At 42.2% G+C, this 15,528-nt stretch overlaps 1 protein-coding gene across 2 annotated transcripts in view; it reads left to right on the forward strand.

Moving 5' to 3' along the window:
• Positions 1-5,577: 5,577 nt before the first annotated feature.
• The window catches only part of PRG4 (proteoglycan 4), a 40,942-nt gene continuing 30,991 nt past the window's right edge, over positions 5,578-15,528 (forward strand). The window contains exons 1-4 of one of the 2 annotated variants that reach the window (XM_083620081.1): positions 5,578-5,655; positions 6,742-6,840; positions 11,247-11,369; positions 14,154-14,273. In XM_083620081.1, coding sequence (XP_083476207.1) covers positions 6,768-6,840; positions 11,247-11,369; positions 14,154-14,273 — 316 coding nt within the window. In that variant the 5' untranslated portion in view covers positions 5,578-5,655; positions 6,742-6,767. The remainder of the gene's footprint in view (positions 5,656-6,741; positions 6,841-11,246; positions 11,370-14,153; positions 14,274-15,528) is intronic. The other variant, XM_083620082.1, reaches the window with a different exon arrangement.

The following is a 15,528-nucleotide window of genomic DNA, read 5'->3' on the forward strand; positions in this document are numbered from 1 at the left end:
GCTCTGGAGGTGCAGCAGCAGCAGGAGGCCCCTTTAGCTAAAGTGGTGCTTCAGGTTAAGAACAGTTTCAGGTTAAGAACGGACCTCCGGAACAAATTAAGTACTTAACCTGAGGTACCACTGTACACCCAATGGAGAGGAAAATATGGTATTTCAGTGCAGCCATCTTTCCCAGCTCTTGATATTCTCTTTTTCCCTCTCTTGCTTAAGGTTTAATCCAATGTCCCATAGCCCCGACATCATTTCATGAGTCAGTGGCAGGAAAAGCGAATCAGACTCTACATTCCCGGCCTAAGACGGTCTAATGGCTAGTCCAGATTTCCTCTGTCTTTTAGCAGAACACCTCTAACTCAGTAACAGTTGCAGGAAATGCTGTGGAAAAATGAATTCACATGTTAGGAGGCTACTCATCTTCAAAAAAGCACAAGGGCACATAAGTACATTAGGGAAGAAGGGCAAGGCAAAATCCCTTCTTTCTGAAAGCAACCCTCCTCTTTCCAGACAACACACATGGGGCAGCTTCGCCGGCGGCCACCCCCATTACAGCACGAAGGACAGCTGTTCTGAGATGGTGTCACATGAGTTAGCAATTAAGTCTTCGTCCGTCCATATTTCACCTCAGAGGAGGTCTAAGCTGAGGGAACCTCAGTCCTAACATCTGCAATATGGAAGAAGATAATGTTTTACAGTGGTACCTCGGGTTACATACGCTTCAGGTTACATACGCTTCAGGTTACAAACTCTGCTAACCCAGAAATAGTACCTCGGGTTAAGAACTTTGCTTCAGGATGAGAACAGAAATTGTGCTCTGGCAGCGCAGCAGCAGCAGGAGGCCCCATTAGCTAAAGTGGTGCTTCAGGTTAAGAACAGTTTCAGGTTAGGTACGGACCTCCCGAACGAATTAAGTACTTAACCCGAGGTACCACTGTATTTAAAATGTATGCCCTGACTTTTACGTAAGACGGTTGAATTTTAACTCCATAAAATAAACATATTCTGTAATGGACATGTGGCTGCAGAAACAAACTACACAGCAGACCAAAGCGGAATAATGGAAAGATAATCACTAACGAAAAACATTTCTATGCTTTTTAAAAAGTAGTTTTGTCAGCTTCCAGAACCTTCCCAGCGATATCATCTATTAGGACTCTGAACTGAGAATTCCATACAAATGCCATTTTTCATGGAATCATAGAATTGTAGATTTGGGAAGGGACCCCAAGGGTCATCTAGTCCATAGCTATCAACTTTCCCCTTTTCTTGTGAGGAAGCCTATTTGGAATAAGGGAATTTCCCTTTAAAAAAAGGGAAACGTTGACAGCTATGATCTAGTCCAACCCCCTGCAATGCAGAAATCTCAACCACATCATCCATGGCAGATGGCCATCCAACCTCCGCTTAAATATCCTCAGTGAAGGAGAGCCCACCAATTTCTGAGTGCATTCCACTGTCCCAACAGCTCTTACAATCTAGAAAGTTCTCCTGAACGTTCTCTTATTTAAAATACTATTAAATGGACTGCTTGAATAATGGCCCATCTCTTTCCCCCCTGTTTGATTAACCTTCGGGTTGAGAAAATGTTTTGTTTTTAATAATGCGCACAAATGTGTTTCCCATCACAGGGACGTCGACTAGGTAGTTGGAACAAATGAGCAGTGACCATTTCCCATAAACATACCCCTGATCTTCATCTTAGAATCTTCATATTTTATAAAATAGTTGATTTTTCTGTTACAGGAGAATAATTGCAGACTACAGCCACACAACACATAGCATGGGACTAGTAGGCACATTTTAAATAGCGGTATGCAATGATGATATGCCTGCTTGTTGATTTATTTATTTATTGCCTTATAAAACTTTCTCCCTGCCTATATAAGCCTTTGCCAAATGACAATTCCAAAACAAGTCCTCAGGATTTTGCAAAGACTAGAGTGGCTGGATGCAGAAGCAAACAGGTACAGTTCCACTAACCCCCTCTCCTGGCCCTGATTCTCTGCCTTTAACAGTAGCCTGACACAGAGATATTAAACTGAGGAAGCTTAGCAGCATGCAGATCATGTGTTGAAGAAAATACCACCAGCTTAATAGTTGTGTATCAGGAGGCTGCTTAAAGGCACTGAAGCAGTGTCAGTAAAAAAACATGGCAACTCTGAATAGGTACACTTGGTTATTTTAATTATGCACACCCTGTTACAAACAGGAAAAGGCACCTGTTCATTAAAACCCTTCCCCCTAGCTTCGTTAGCACACCAGGGAAGCAAATGCTGAGTTTAGATTACCTTTTTTAAAGTGAAGAGTAAACCCAGTCTGAATCCAATCGAATTTTTGAATGCAGAGCTCCACAGACGTTATATAAGATGGCAGCTATAATACTGACGTCATGCTTCCTGTTGTTTATTTTCAGTATGTGAACATCTTTTGGAAGGACTTAGTATAGGATGACACAGTGTATGACACACACAAGGCTCAACGCAACCCCTTCCACTGTATACCATGATAAGCCCCATGGGGGTCCCTTCTTGCCTCAGATTGCACAAGCAATGAGTTGTTAAGGTCTTTGCCGGCAGAATACATGGCTGGAGGGCCGCATTTAGTTTGGTGGCTCACACAGGGTGCAGGATTCGTATTCAGCGGCTTCTTAAACTTACTGGAAGGGATTCTTTTTTGGAACGAGCAGGGAGAAGCATGGACTTCCAACATTCCCACTAGGCCTAAAATATAAAGTGCGATGAAGTAATATGCGCAGATTATTAGAGTACATGGCCCCATCACACTTTATTATATTAAAGATATGGTGATAGCATGTGAGCATTCACAATTCCTTATCGCACCTCTAGGTGGCTGGAGAAACCCAGCCAGATGTTCGAGGTATGTATAAATAAATAAATAAATAAATAAATAAATAAATAAATAAATAAAGTAAAGTAAAGGACCCCTGGACAGTTAAGTCCAGGCAAAGGGGACTATGGGGTTGTGACGCTCATCTTGCTTTCAGGCCGAGGGAGCTGGCGTTTGTCCACAAACAGCTTTCTGGGTCATGTGGTCAGCATAACTAAACCGCTTCTGGCACAATGGAACACCGTGACAGAAACCAGAGCGCACGGAAACGCCATTTACCTTCCCGCCACAGCGGTACCTATTTATCTACTTGCACTGGTGTGCTTACATACTGCTAGGTTGGCAGGAACTGGGACAGAGCAACGGTAGCTCACCCCATCGCGGTGATTTGAACTGCCGATCTTCTGATTGGCAAGCCCAAGAGGCTCAGTGGTTCTAAAAATTGGGAAAGAAGTGGTCATATGGAAGAGGTGGATGAATTTGGGTATATTAAAGTTAGTCAAGTTGATAAACGAAGAGGATGAATTTTGTAAGTATTCCATTTTAAGAAACAAATGCAGATTACCTACATTTGTTCAACGCAAATATCTCCAGTTAAAACACTTACTAACCACCATCTACGGACCAGTAGCTTTTACAACCTCAGAGATCCCAAAGATATTGAAGCAGTTGATTAACTCCTACACAACAAAAAAACTGGCAATCAACATATATAAATCTTTGTTATTAACAAATCAATTTGATATACAGGTATTGAGGGAAGATTGGAATAAAGAACTAACTAGAGATCTCAATTTCGGTCACACAGTGGGAAACTGTTTTAACTGCTATAACAAGGGTGTCTCTGGATCTTAAATTGAGGTTCATACAGCAAAAAATAATATTTAGAATATACCAGACCCCATTGTGTTTGTTTGAAAAAGGGCTGTCTGAGGCATCTAACTGTTGGAAATGCAATAGGGATAATGCTTCTCTAAAACATACATTTTTTCATTGTCCTACATTGAAAGACTTTTGGCAGAAGGTAACTGAAACCATCAACAGAACTGTACAGAACAACCTTACATATACAGAGCAAAATATCCTTTTTGAATTATATACCCAGCACATGGAACCTAACAAAAGGGCAATATGAGTGGAATCTCCATGCCCCTAACCACAGCAAAAAGACTGATACTGATGAATGGGAAAAATAAAAGTGTGACTACCTTCTACGAAGACTTATACAAACTCACAACATACAAACAACTTACTACTACTACTATTACTACTAATTTATTATTTATATCCCGCCAATCTGCCCGGGTTTACCCAGCCACTCTGGGCAGCTTCCAACAAAATATTAAAATACAATAGTTTGTTAAACATTAAAAGCTTCCCTGAACAGGACTGCTTTCAGATGGCTTCTGAAAGTCTGGTAGTTGTTGTTCTCTTTGACATCTGATGGGAGGGCGTTCCACAGGGCGGGTGCCACTACCAAAAGGCCCTCTGCCTGGTTCCCTGCAACTTGGCTTCTCACAGGGAGGGAACTGCCAGAAGGCCCTTGGAGCTGGACCTCAGTGTCCGGGCAGAACGATGGGGGTGGAGATGCTCCTTCAGGTATACTGGGCTGAGGCCATTTAGGGCTTTAAAGGTCAGCACCAACACTTTGAATTGTGCTCAGAAACCTACTGGGAGCCAATGAAGATCTGTCAAGACCAGTGTTATGTGGTCTCGCTGGCCACTCCCAGTCACTAGTCTAGCTACCACATTCTGGATTAATTGTGGTTTCCGGGTCACCTTCAAAGGTAGCCCCACATAGACCGCATTGCAGTAGTCCAAGCGGGAGATAACTAGAGCATGCACCACTCTGGCGAGACAGTCCACAGGCAGGTAGGGTCTCAGCCTGCGTACCAAATGGAGCTGGACACAGAATTGACCTGCGCCTCCATGGACAGCTGTGAGTCAAAAATGACTCCCAGGCTGTGCACCTGGTCCTTCAGGGGCACATTTACCCCATTCAGGACCAGGGAATCCTCCACACCCGCCCGCCTCCTGTCCCCCAAAAACGAAGACTTGCCATGGACAAATTCAATTATATTTGGAATCCATTCTTACAAATACTGTAATAGGTTAAGATCTGGTGAAGTACAGTAACAACCTTGTAAAATATACAGTTTTGGGGTCCCCCCTGGTTTTCCCTTCTGCACAGGTTCTGTTTCTCTCCCCGCTTTTTTTTGTTTGCATCTCACCATGTTTGCTCCACATATGGTTATGTACTTTTTGAACTTTCAATAAAGATCTATTAATTTTTTTAAAAAAGAAAAGAATGAATTTGGGGTGTTGTCTCCCACCTGCCCCAGGGGTTAGACTCCAGCGACTTTAACAGTGGCTACAGTGATGTTCCTCCAAACTCTCCCCAAAACAATGTGACTATATGCTTCAACATGTACTTCACATTTTCAAGTTCCTCTTTTGTTTTATTTGACACGATGATCTGCTACTGCTATTCAGTGCAAATGCCTGCCAGATCCATCTCTTCTCTCGGGACAGTTTGTTCGCTTAACTAAAATATTCTAAATGTGTTGACTAATAAGTCTAAATTTATTTATTTTTCATAGTCATTTTTCTTAATGGGAGTGTTTTCCAGATGGTGCTGTCTAGTCTTCTGGGATGGTTTCCAATAGATGTGGAAAATTTGCTGTCATGGGTTGTCACAGTTGGTTTTGTCTAACATGCTGCCTAATTAGTTCATCCCAATAGATTCTCACCAATATATACCGGTATATATAAGCATTTGGAGAATCACTGCAAACAGAAACAGCCATTGGGAGGGTAAGCATAACATCTCTTTTCTGTTACAGAACTTCGTTCAAAGAGTTCATACCCTTTAAGGACACCCAGGAACAAAACATTGAGAATGTAATGGATAAATATAGACTACAATGTAAGGGTGATAGCCAACCAAGTCATAAACCGAGTAGACCCAGTGAAATCAATGGACTTTCAGTGGGTCTACTCTGAGTAGGATTTAGTTGGATATTCCTCTTGATTATTTTAAGCATTGTTTGGGATTGACAGATCTTTTTATGTGGAAAGATTATGCATACATTTTAAAAGATTATAATTATAGGTATAGATACAGGGTAGAAATTAAATATAAATAACTAACGTGGTTTGAAGCAAATAATATTTCTTTTAAAAACCCATAGGACATTTAAAAGTTGCATGTTACAAATTTTACTGTATAATATAGTAAACTACAGGGTGATTCATAATGAAGTATAGATGAGCTGTGAAATATCATAAATTTATGTAACGATAGGAAGGAAGGTGATAATAGGTTCAATATATTTAGAAGTAACCAAAAGTTATTGAATGTGTTTATTTTTTGCATGTCCATTTTATCTCTAGGACGCAATTGATCCCATTAGATATTATTCATTTTACAAAGCTGAGTGTGGTTGAACATATGTACATAAATTACTTAACATCTTCAATAATAATATGACTTTTTAAAGCTCTTTGGAATTTTTTTTTAATGAATAGTGGTATATTAATATTTTTATAAATAAATCTATGTAGAATTTATCTAGCACTTTTCTTTGGCAAAGTATGTTATAGGCTGTGACTTTTTAAATCTTCTGCTACATATTCTTAATGCTCAGCTGATATGACATATATAATTTATATGCATTTTCCTAGGTCAGTGTTAAAATGGCAATTCTGTCCACACTTACTTGGGAGCAAGTCCCACTGAACTCAGTGTAGCTTACTTCTGAGTAGACATTGTACAGGATTGCCCTGTGAGCTTACAAATAACGTATCAGATCAAAATTATGAACAGTGTATATATCTGGATGTTGGAATTATGATGATGAAAATAATAATAAATAAACTTTTTATTTTGTTTATTTTAAGGAAAGAGGTATTCCCTGAAAATCACCATGGCATGGAATATATATAGGATCTCCCTTATTTTGCTTTCAGTGTTCCTGGCACAGCAAGTTTCTTCACAAGGTATTGTAAAACGTCAAGCAAAAGCAATATTTTTTAAGGAGCTAATGACTCACGGCTCAACCCGTAACTAATTTGAAGCAAAGTATTAAGATTTAATCGGAATAAAAGCACATTTAGGCAACCATAATGCTGGAGCTTGTGCTTATGATGGCCATGTGAATTTTGTCAAGAAATATGACAAATATTTTGAAATATTTTGAAAACTTTTGTCAAGAAATTTGACAAATATGATCTTCGGGATAATTCTTTCTATTTTTAAGCATATACTGTACTACAAAAATTACTCAATAATTTTAAAATAGCACATCTTTTTACACGTTTCTGTAATCTTCATAATGTGTGCATAATACAGAAACTAATGGTATGGTGAAGTTAAAGTTAAGAACTTTTGGAGCCCCACTAAAGAGGAAATAATTTATGACCCTTACAAGGATTTAACTTTGACTGAACTGTGTGCAGTGACCCGGGGTGTGCATCAGTTTCTATTCATTACAGTCTAAGAATCTGATCTTTCTTTTTATTTTTTGCTGTTTTTCATCCATGGTGAAGATGGCCTTAATGAAGGACAGAAATTAAGGGTTTTATGTTGTATCAGTGTGTGGCACACCTTGTGGTTTCAGTGAACTGTAAGAAGTCACTTAATGTCTATACTTTCGCTACACTCTCTGTAGAAACCAGATCATGTCTTCTCAAATGCTTATACAGTGGTTTACTTAAACTTCACAAAATAATTTATATGTTTCAATTCTTCCTCTGAAATGTTATGGTCATATGTCTGTCCAATTTGTGTTGTTTGAAAAAGTATGGCCATTGTCTTCCGTATTGTGTACATGTTGTTTCTTGTTGTGTCCGGTTGCGACTCCTTGTCTTGAGTAATTTCATTTGGCTTGTCTACTAAATGTTTGGTCTTTGTTGGTCAAAGTGAAGGATGCCTTGGTGCAGTGAACAACTCAATAACAAGTCAATAAGTCCAACACACACACACACCATTTGCCTAGAATCACACTCTTCATCTGATTCTGTGCTAGCCCTGTACTAGCCCCAAACTCAGGCTGTTGTGATCCTAGTGAGATTTCCTATCTGGGTTTGAACAATAAATAGTTGTTCAATCTGACAGAGGAACATGAAAACGTTTTGTGTCTATGGATCACACAAGTCTTTTGCTTGGAACTGAAACTGTGAATCAGTGGTGTGTGGTCAGTGGACTAGGAAGACTAAGCTAGTCCCCTAAATGCTAAGCTAGTCCTTCTCAAAGCCCTGGAAGCTTCTGCCCGGCTTGGGAAGGGAGGCACAATACTCTGCTGAGTCCAAGAGCCCTCTCACCACCTTCCCAAAGCCCTCCCATCTTTGGGAAAGAGGCAGGAGGGCTGCAGTATCCTGTCAGAGGCCCGGCACATTGTTTCCAATGCCCAGGGCTTAGGAAAGGAGGCACGATGCTCATGCACATGACATCGACATGTCGTGACATTGCAAATGCACCTGCTTGCTCCCTGAATCGCCCTTGCAAGTCGGCACCTCTGGCCGTAACTGTGATAAAGCTTCACAACAAGCCACTGTAATGGTTGATGAGCTCTTTGGGAGTTTGGTTCACGCAGCAAATTGTGGGCAGTCCTGTTTTTTATGAGTATATGGAGCCATTCTGGAGATGCCAAATGAGGGGCAGCCATTTTTGAACTGACTGTAGATGGAAGCATCACTCTTCCTTTTCGTCCACGTCTTTTCTTGTCGATGTACCTCTAGTCCACTTTCAAAATATCATAAAATCAGATTGGCATAGGAAACTCCCTTATACTGAGTGAGACCCTTCGTCCTTCTAGTTCTGTATTGTCCACACTGTCAGTGACCCCCTAGGGCAGGCACGGCCAAACTTGGCCCTCCAGCTGTTTTGGGGCTACAACTCCCATCATCCCTAGCTAACAGGACCAGTGGTCAGGGATGATGGGAATTGTAGTCCCAAAACAGCTGGAGGGCCAAGTTTGGCCATGCCTGCCCTAGGGATTCAGACAGCCTCCCTTACTGAGCAACCTGTATTTTCTGCATGCAAAATAGATGCTCCACCACTGCCTTAACTGCACTTTTTTTTGTTGCTAAAACCAGAGTAGATGTCAGCTAGTTCCACGACATGAGAAAAGTGAACATGATGCTAGAGTATAAACACAGCCTGGCTCTGATATATTGTAGGCACTGTGTGGCAATTGGAGTTAAGCAAGTATTTGCTTAAAGCCTGATGGATGAGGTTTCTGTAACAGTGGATAGTCCACGTTCTGGGCAATCCTTCCTTGGAGAAAGGGTGACTGCCTGAAGGACTCAGAACAGTGAGTCTCCAAATATATGGAATAACTACCCAATTCCAATGAGATAGCAGGGTCATATTAAGCAACACTGAAGTGTTTTCAGGCATCGTGAATAATGAGCATAGTGGAATGGTTTTTAGCTGAAGGGCTTGCAAAAGCACAAAATTATTTTAAGGACTAATATGATCCAGTGAATTGTTCACGTTGTCCAAGAACCAGAACCAGCTATAATATCCTTAGGACAATAAAAGATTTTCCCCGGTAGCATACCCTATATTATATACCTCAGGTGCGCCAACTTGAATAAAATATTGACGGGCCCCAGGTAAGCCCCACTCTGCATAACTGGTCACTTGATGTGGCACACAGACATCATTTGAATGGCAGTGCCCATCAGATATTTTAGGGGGGGCAGCGACAAAGAGACCTCGGCCCCTAGGAGTTGGCTCCTGTGATATAGCTCAAGTGATGGGAGCAAACTTCTAACATGTTTTCTGTTACTGAACTCTGTTCTTTGGCCACACACATTGGGCTGCAACCAATTTTAGTTCTACTTAACATATGCCCATTGAAATGAATGGATATGGTTAACTTAATTTCCATTGGTCTACTCATAAAACCTAGCTGAATACTTAACCAAGGCATAGGCAAAAACGGGCCTCCAGATGTTTTGAGACTACAATTCCCATCATCCCTGACCACTGGTCCTGCTAGCTAGGGATGATGGGAGTTGTAGTCCCAAAAACATCTGGAGGGCCGAGTTTGCCTATGCCTGACTTAACCCATCATGCTTCAACTGGCCATGTAAGCAATTTTCTTTTTTTAGGTCAAATCGTTTTTTGTTTTTCTTTTTTTAAAAGAACCCATATAACCTCACAACTCTGGATATCAAATTAGCTGCTTACTTTAGTAGGATGTTCAAGATAAAGCAAAATGTCATTGACGTCAGCATTGAACTATGTTCAGTTCATACCAACCTGCAGAATATATTAAAGCAGTTCTTAATCGAACAGATGTAGGTGAGATCCAAAGCAGCCTGGATACAAGCCCACATGAGCACAATGGGTTTGCCCACTTTTTGATAGGGGTTGGAGGCCACAGCTTCCCCACTTTCTCTGGCAAAAGGAAGAACTTGGTGACTATGACAGGAGCTAGGTTGAAGCTATAATAATAATAATAATAATAATAATAATAATAATAATAATACGTGGTCTGGTCCATGGTGTGCTCTGGTCCATGGGGTCACAAAGAGTCAGACACGACTAAACAACAACAACAATACCTTTATTGTCAATGTACAACCTGTGTACAATGAAATTAACTGAGCCTCCCTCCCCTCCCCTCCCCACCCCACAAACACTCAATCTCATTGCACTCTGTGTGCTTGTCGCACAACACACCAACCCCAAAAGTCAGTTGCACTATATTATTTTCCGTTCAGCAGCCTAACAGCCCACAGATAGAAACTCTTTTTTAGCCTGTTGGTACGACTGATTATACTTCTATATCTCCTGCCCAAGGGTAGAAGATTAAAGAGGTGCTGACCGGGATGTGAATCATCCCGGAGAATTTTTCTCGCTCTCCTAAGGCATCGATCCCTTGCAATGTCATCTTGCAGGCTCAGGGGACAGCCCATGATATCATGTGCTGTGTTCACCACCCTCTGTAAAGACTTTCTATCTGTGGCTGTCAAACCAACTGTACCACACTGTAATACAATATGAGAGGACACTTTCTTTTGTGGAAGGTCATCAATTCTTGTTTAACATTGTTTTTTCACAAGACCCTGAGGAAATGGAGTCTCTGTTAGGCCTTCCTAACCACCTGAGTTATATTTTTTTTCCAAGTGAGGTCTTCACTAAGGTAAACTCCCAGGAATTTAAAGGAAGAGACTCTCTCCACACAACCTTCCCTGATATACAACAGGGCTAGTTCCCCTCTCTTCCTCCGAAAGTCCAACACCATCTATCTGATTCATCATATTACAATGAATATGCATATTTTAAAAAAAAGTGGTGAGAGGAAACAACACAACAATGCTTTGCCATTTGTTCTTTTCTAACATACGATTCTGGTTTGGCAATGTTTACAGCCATATTGTGTGATTTTTAGATATATCAAGCTGTGCAGGGAGATGTGGGGAAGGGTATTCTAGGAATCATGGCTGCCAGTGTGATAGTAGCTGCCTTCTCTACATGGAGTGCTGCCCAGATTACAAGACAAGCTGTGTTGGAGGTAAGTCTTCGACCACAGTCATTTTTTAAAGCTCCGGTATGAATAAGCACGGGTATGTTCACTTAAGGCAGTGGTTTTCAAACTCTTTGGGGGAGCTTATTAGGGATTTTCCCAACAAGATCATGAAAGGTAGATGAGCTGCGCTGCAAGTAGGGGTGTTAATTTCGGTTTTCCCCAGTTTTCTCTTTTTTTCTGGTATTAAGTTCTGTTCTCCCCATTAGTTTGTCTTGTGTATGTATAGCCACATGAAAATTCATCATCATTCTCCTAGTACTCTTTTGAATGCAATTTTGCCTTAAAAAGTGCAGTTTTTTGTGTTATTTTTACTAATGCATTTTTATGCACATTAACTAGTGTACCTATTACTTGGGCAAAGAACTGCCTTGTAAAATTCAGAGCAGTGCAAGCCTCTTAATTTGCGCATTGTTTCAAGACTTGTGAATTAGGTAAAGGTAAAGGGATCCCTGACCATTATGTCCAGTTGTGGCCGACTCTGGGGTTGTGGCGCTCATCTCACTTTATTGGCCGAGGGAGCCGGCGTACAGCTTCCGGGTTATGTGGCCAGCATGACTAAGCCGCTTCTGGTGAACCAGAACAGCGCATGGAACTGCTGTTTACCTTCCCGCAGGAGCGGTACCTATTTATCTACTTGCACTTTGAGGTGCTTTCAAACTGCTAGGTTGGCAGGAGCAGGGACCGAGCAACAGGAGCTCACCCCGTCGCAGGGATTCGAACCGCTGACCTTCTGATCGGCAAGCCCTAGGCTCTGTGGTTTAACCCACAGCGCCACTCGTGTCCCTGTGAATTAGGTAGGTTTGCCTTTAAATGGGAACGGAACCAAAATTCTCCCTGCCTCCATCCCTGCCTGCAAGTCAGTAAGTCTGACCTGATCTTCTCCTGTCATATGCAATTGCAAGGGAGTGTCAGGTGCATGTCAAGAAGGGGAACCCTATCAGTTTGTGTATGGTCAACATATAAGCCCAACTATGCAATGTATATGAATTCCCCTGCAAATATGCTGTGGGACTCCTTAGCAGAAGAACAAGCTGATTTTGAATTGAGGAAACGTTCCATAATGGTCAAAAGCGGTGACAGCTCGAGGTTTCAGGGGTTACACATAGATGGGCCTCATCAGGAATATCCGCTGGTGTTGGCAGTGGCTGTGGCAGAGTTCCAAGCGTGGCTAGGACCTGCCTTTTTAATTTTTTGCAATGGCCAGAGCAGCCAACCCAGAGGGCATTCTGGGAAATATACAGTAAATGGTTGCTTGCAGACCTAGCCACTTGATATGAGAGGAGACCCTGAGCAGACATCAGGGCTGCTGGACCCCGCAGGATCCCTCTAGAATGCTAGGTGGAAGTTTGAATAACCACTGCCTTAAGATCCTTCTCTTTGGTACATGTTACTTGTTGTCTTGTGTTTTGGATGTTCCTTTTTGTGTCATCTCTTCTCTCTCTCTCTCTCTCTCTCTCTCTCTCTCTCTCTCTCTCTCTCTCTCTCATATTGGTGAATATTTTTCATTGTGATCTGCAAACTCAGTCCTGCCAGTTCTCCTGGCACAATTTTGAGACGTGTATGAGTAATTCCTGTGGGTGGTGGCAGAAACATGTAATGCCATGTGAATAACTTCTACATGCAATTTGTTCCTGTGTGATACTCCTCAGGGAACCAACGTGCACTTCACAATACAACTGGTGAACAAATATTATGGATACCCAGTCATGGGAATCATCCAAGAGGAACTCAATAGTTTCTTAAAATCACATTGTGGAAATTGAGCTTCTTGGATTCCGAAAGCTTTATATGCACAACTTTTTAAATGTCCTGTATTTTTCGAGTACGTTATTTAGATTCCAATGCAAACAGACACATTTGGCTGAATCTTCCCCATGCTAAGTCAATACAAGCAAACTCTCTGGTTCCTTGTTAGCTGTGTTACATAGGAAGCAATTCAAATCAGTTGGCGTTCCAATATATGCCATATTTTTGTGACAGTGGGCTTTGCAGAACCAATAGCCATAGACGCAATAGTCTTGTAGACATGTTTCACAACTGCTTGCCAGACAAAGAGACAAAGATGTACGTAACATGCTGTATTTTCCCTGTTGGTTATCTGCAAACTTCTAGCATGAAGTCAAAGAATATAAAAAGATATGTATCATTCACACACTATACCTAATATACTACGATATTAACTTTCAAATGACATGAAATGATAAACGACACGATTATTCTGGGATTTTCTCATTAGAATAACACAGGAATAACGAGGATGGGTTAAAGAGGACCACAGCATAGATTCTAAAGGATATCCATTAGTGAATTTGAACTTGCACAGATGTTATTATAAATAAATTCAGAGATCCTTGATTCATGATGGCACCGACTGCTCTTTTTACATGAAAAAATCCAAGGTTGTATCAAATGAAGTCTCTTTGTTGAATGTTCTTTGATCAAGTGCGGGCTTTGATCAGTGGATCGGGGAGGGAGGAGCTTCTTGCTGGCTCCGCCCCTGCAGTTCCACCATGACACCTCCCTCACTGTTCTGGAGGGCCCACCAACCCTCTGAAGCACACAACAGCAAGGAGGGGCAATTGGCACATATCACCTTCCACCCTGTACCTCTGGTGAAGGTCTCTGTTGGATCACAGTGCCTTCTCTAAGTGAAGGGACAGCTTTGGCTGCACCCTCAAATATAGGACCCAGATAGCATCTTCATTCAAACAGATTTCCTTCATGCAGGTGAAGAAAACGGTACTAACATTCTTTCATCATCCTGTGTAGAACTGTCTTGCAAAGGACGTTGCTCTGAGAGTTTTGAAAGGGGGAGACCGTGCGACTGTGATGCAGATTGTGACAGATACGGCAAGTGTTGTCCAGATTACGAAGAAGCATGTTTAGTAGGTGAGTGTTGTAAGCACTTTGTTGCCTTTCAAGCTCAAGAGGCTAATCAAAGGCTCGACCTCAGGATCTATTTCCAGTGTCAATATCGCAACACAGCTCAGTTGCTAGAGCACGAGGCTCTTAATCTCAGGGCTGTGGGTTTGAGCCCCAAAATGGGCAAAAGATTCCTGCATTGCAGAGCAATAGCTAGATGACCCTTGCGGTCCTTTCCAACTCCACAGGTCTATGATTCTAGAACCAGAACTTCTGCTTTTAACTATATGATTGCCAGTTATCAATTTTGTTATAATGGCTATATCATCTGTCGTCTAAACCACTGAGTCTCTTGTGTATGCCGATCAGAAGGTCGGCGGTTCGAATGCCCGCAACAGAGTGAGCTCCCGTTGCTCTGTCCCAGCTCCTGCCAACCTAGCAGTTTGAATGCGCACCAGTGCAAGTAGATAAATAGCTACCGCTGTGGCAGGAAGGTAAATGGTGTTTCCATGTGCTCTGGTTTCCGTCACGGTGTCCTGTTGCGCCAGAAGCGGTTTAGTCATGCTGGCTACATGACCTGGAAAGCTGTCTGTGGACAAACGCCAGCTTCCTCAGCCTGAAAGCGAGATGAGCACTGCAACCGCACAGTCGCCTTTGATTGGACTTAACCGTCCAGGGGTCCTTACCTTTACAGTGGTACCTCGTGTTACGTATCATCCCCCTTACGAATGCTTCAGGTTACGTGCTCCGCTAACCCGGAAGTAGATGCCCCTTGTTGTGAACTTTGCCCCAGGATGTGAGCGGAAATTGCACTCCAGCGGTGCGGCAGCAGCAGGAGGTGCCATTAGCGAAAGCGCGCCTAATGTTATGAGCGGTTTCCGGTTACGAACGGACCTCTGGAACGGATTAAGTTCGTAACTGGAGGTACCACTGAACCTATAATACCAGCTGGGGAACTTTCATGTGTTGGCAGGGGAGAGAGCAAATTGGCTGGCTTCTGGCCAGTGGCACCACATGAAAATAACTGAACCTGCAATGGGGCTGTGCATATTTTAGAACAGGCTCTATTCCCATAGTTAATCAGCTTCTTCTGTGACACCTCATCCCAGTTATGGGTGTTATATAGACAGGGAGTTGGGTAAGCCTGAAACCCAGTGGTATTCTCAAGGGGCACATAGGAATTTGCCTCGAGCTGAGTCAGACTATTGGTCTATCTAACTCGGTACTGTCTACACCAGCAGTGGCTGACCTGTGATTCACCAAATGTTGTTAGATTCCAACT

The sequence above is a fragment of the Podarcis filfolensis genome, assembly GCF_964270895.1.
Source record: "Podarcis filfolensis genome assembly, chromosome: 6".
Classification (NCBI taxonomy): Eukaryota; Metazoa; Chordata; class Lepidosauria; order Squamata; family Lacertidae; genus Podarcis; species Podarcis filfolensis.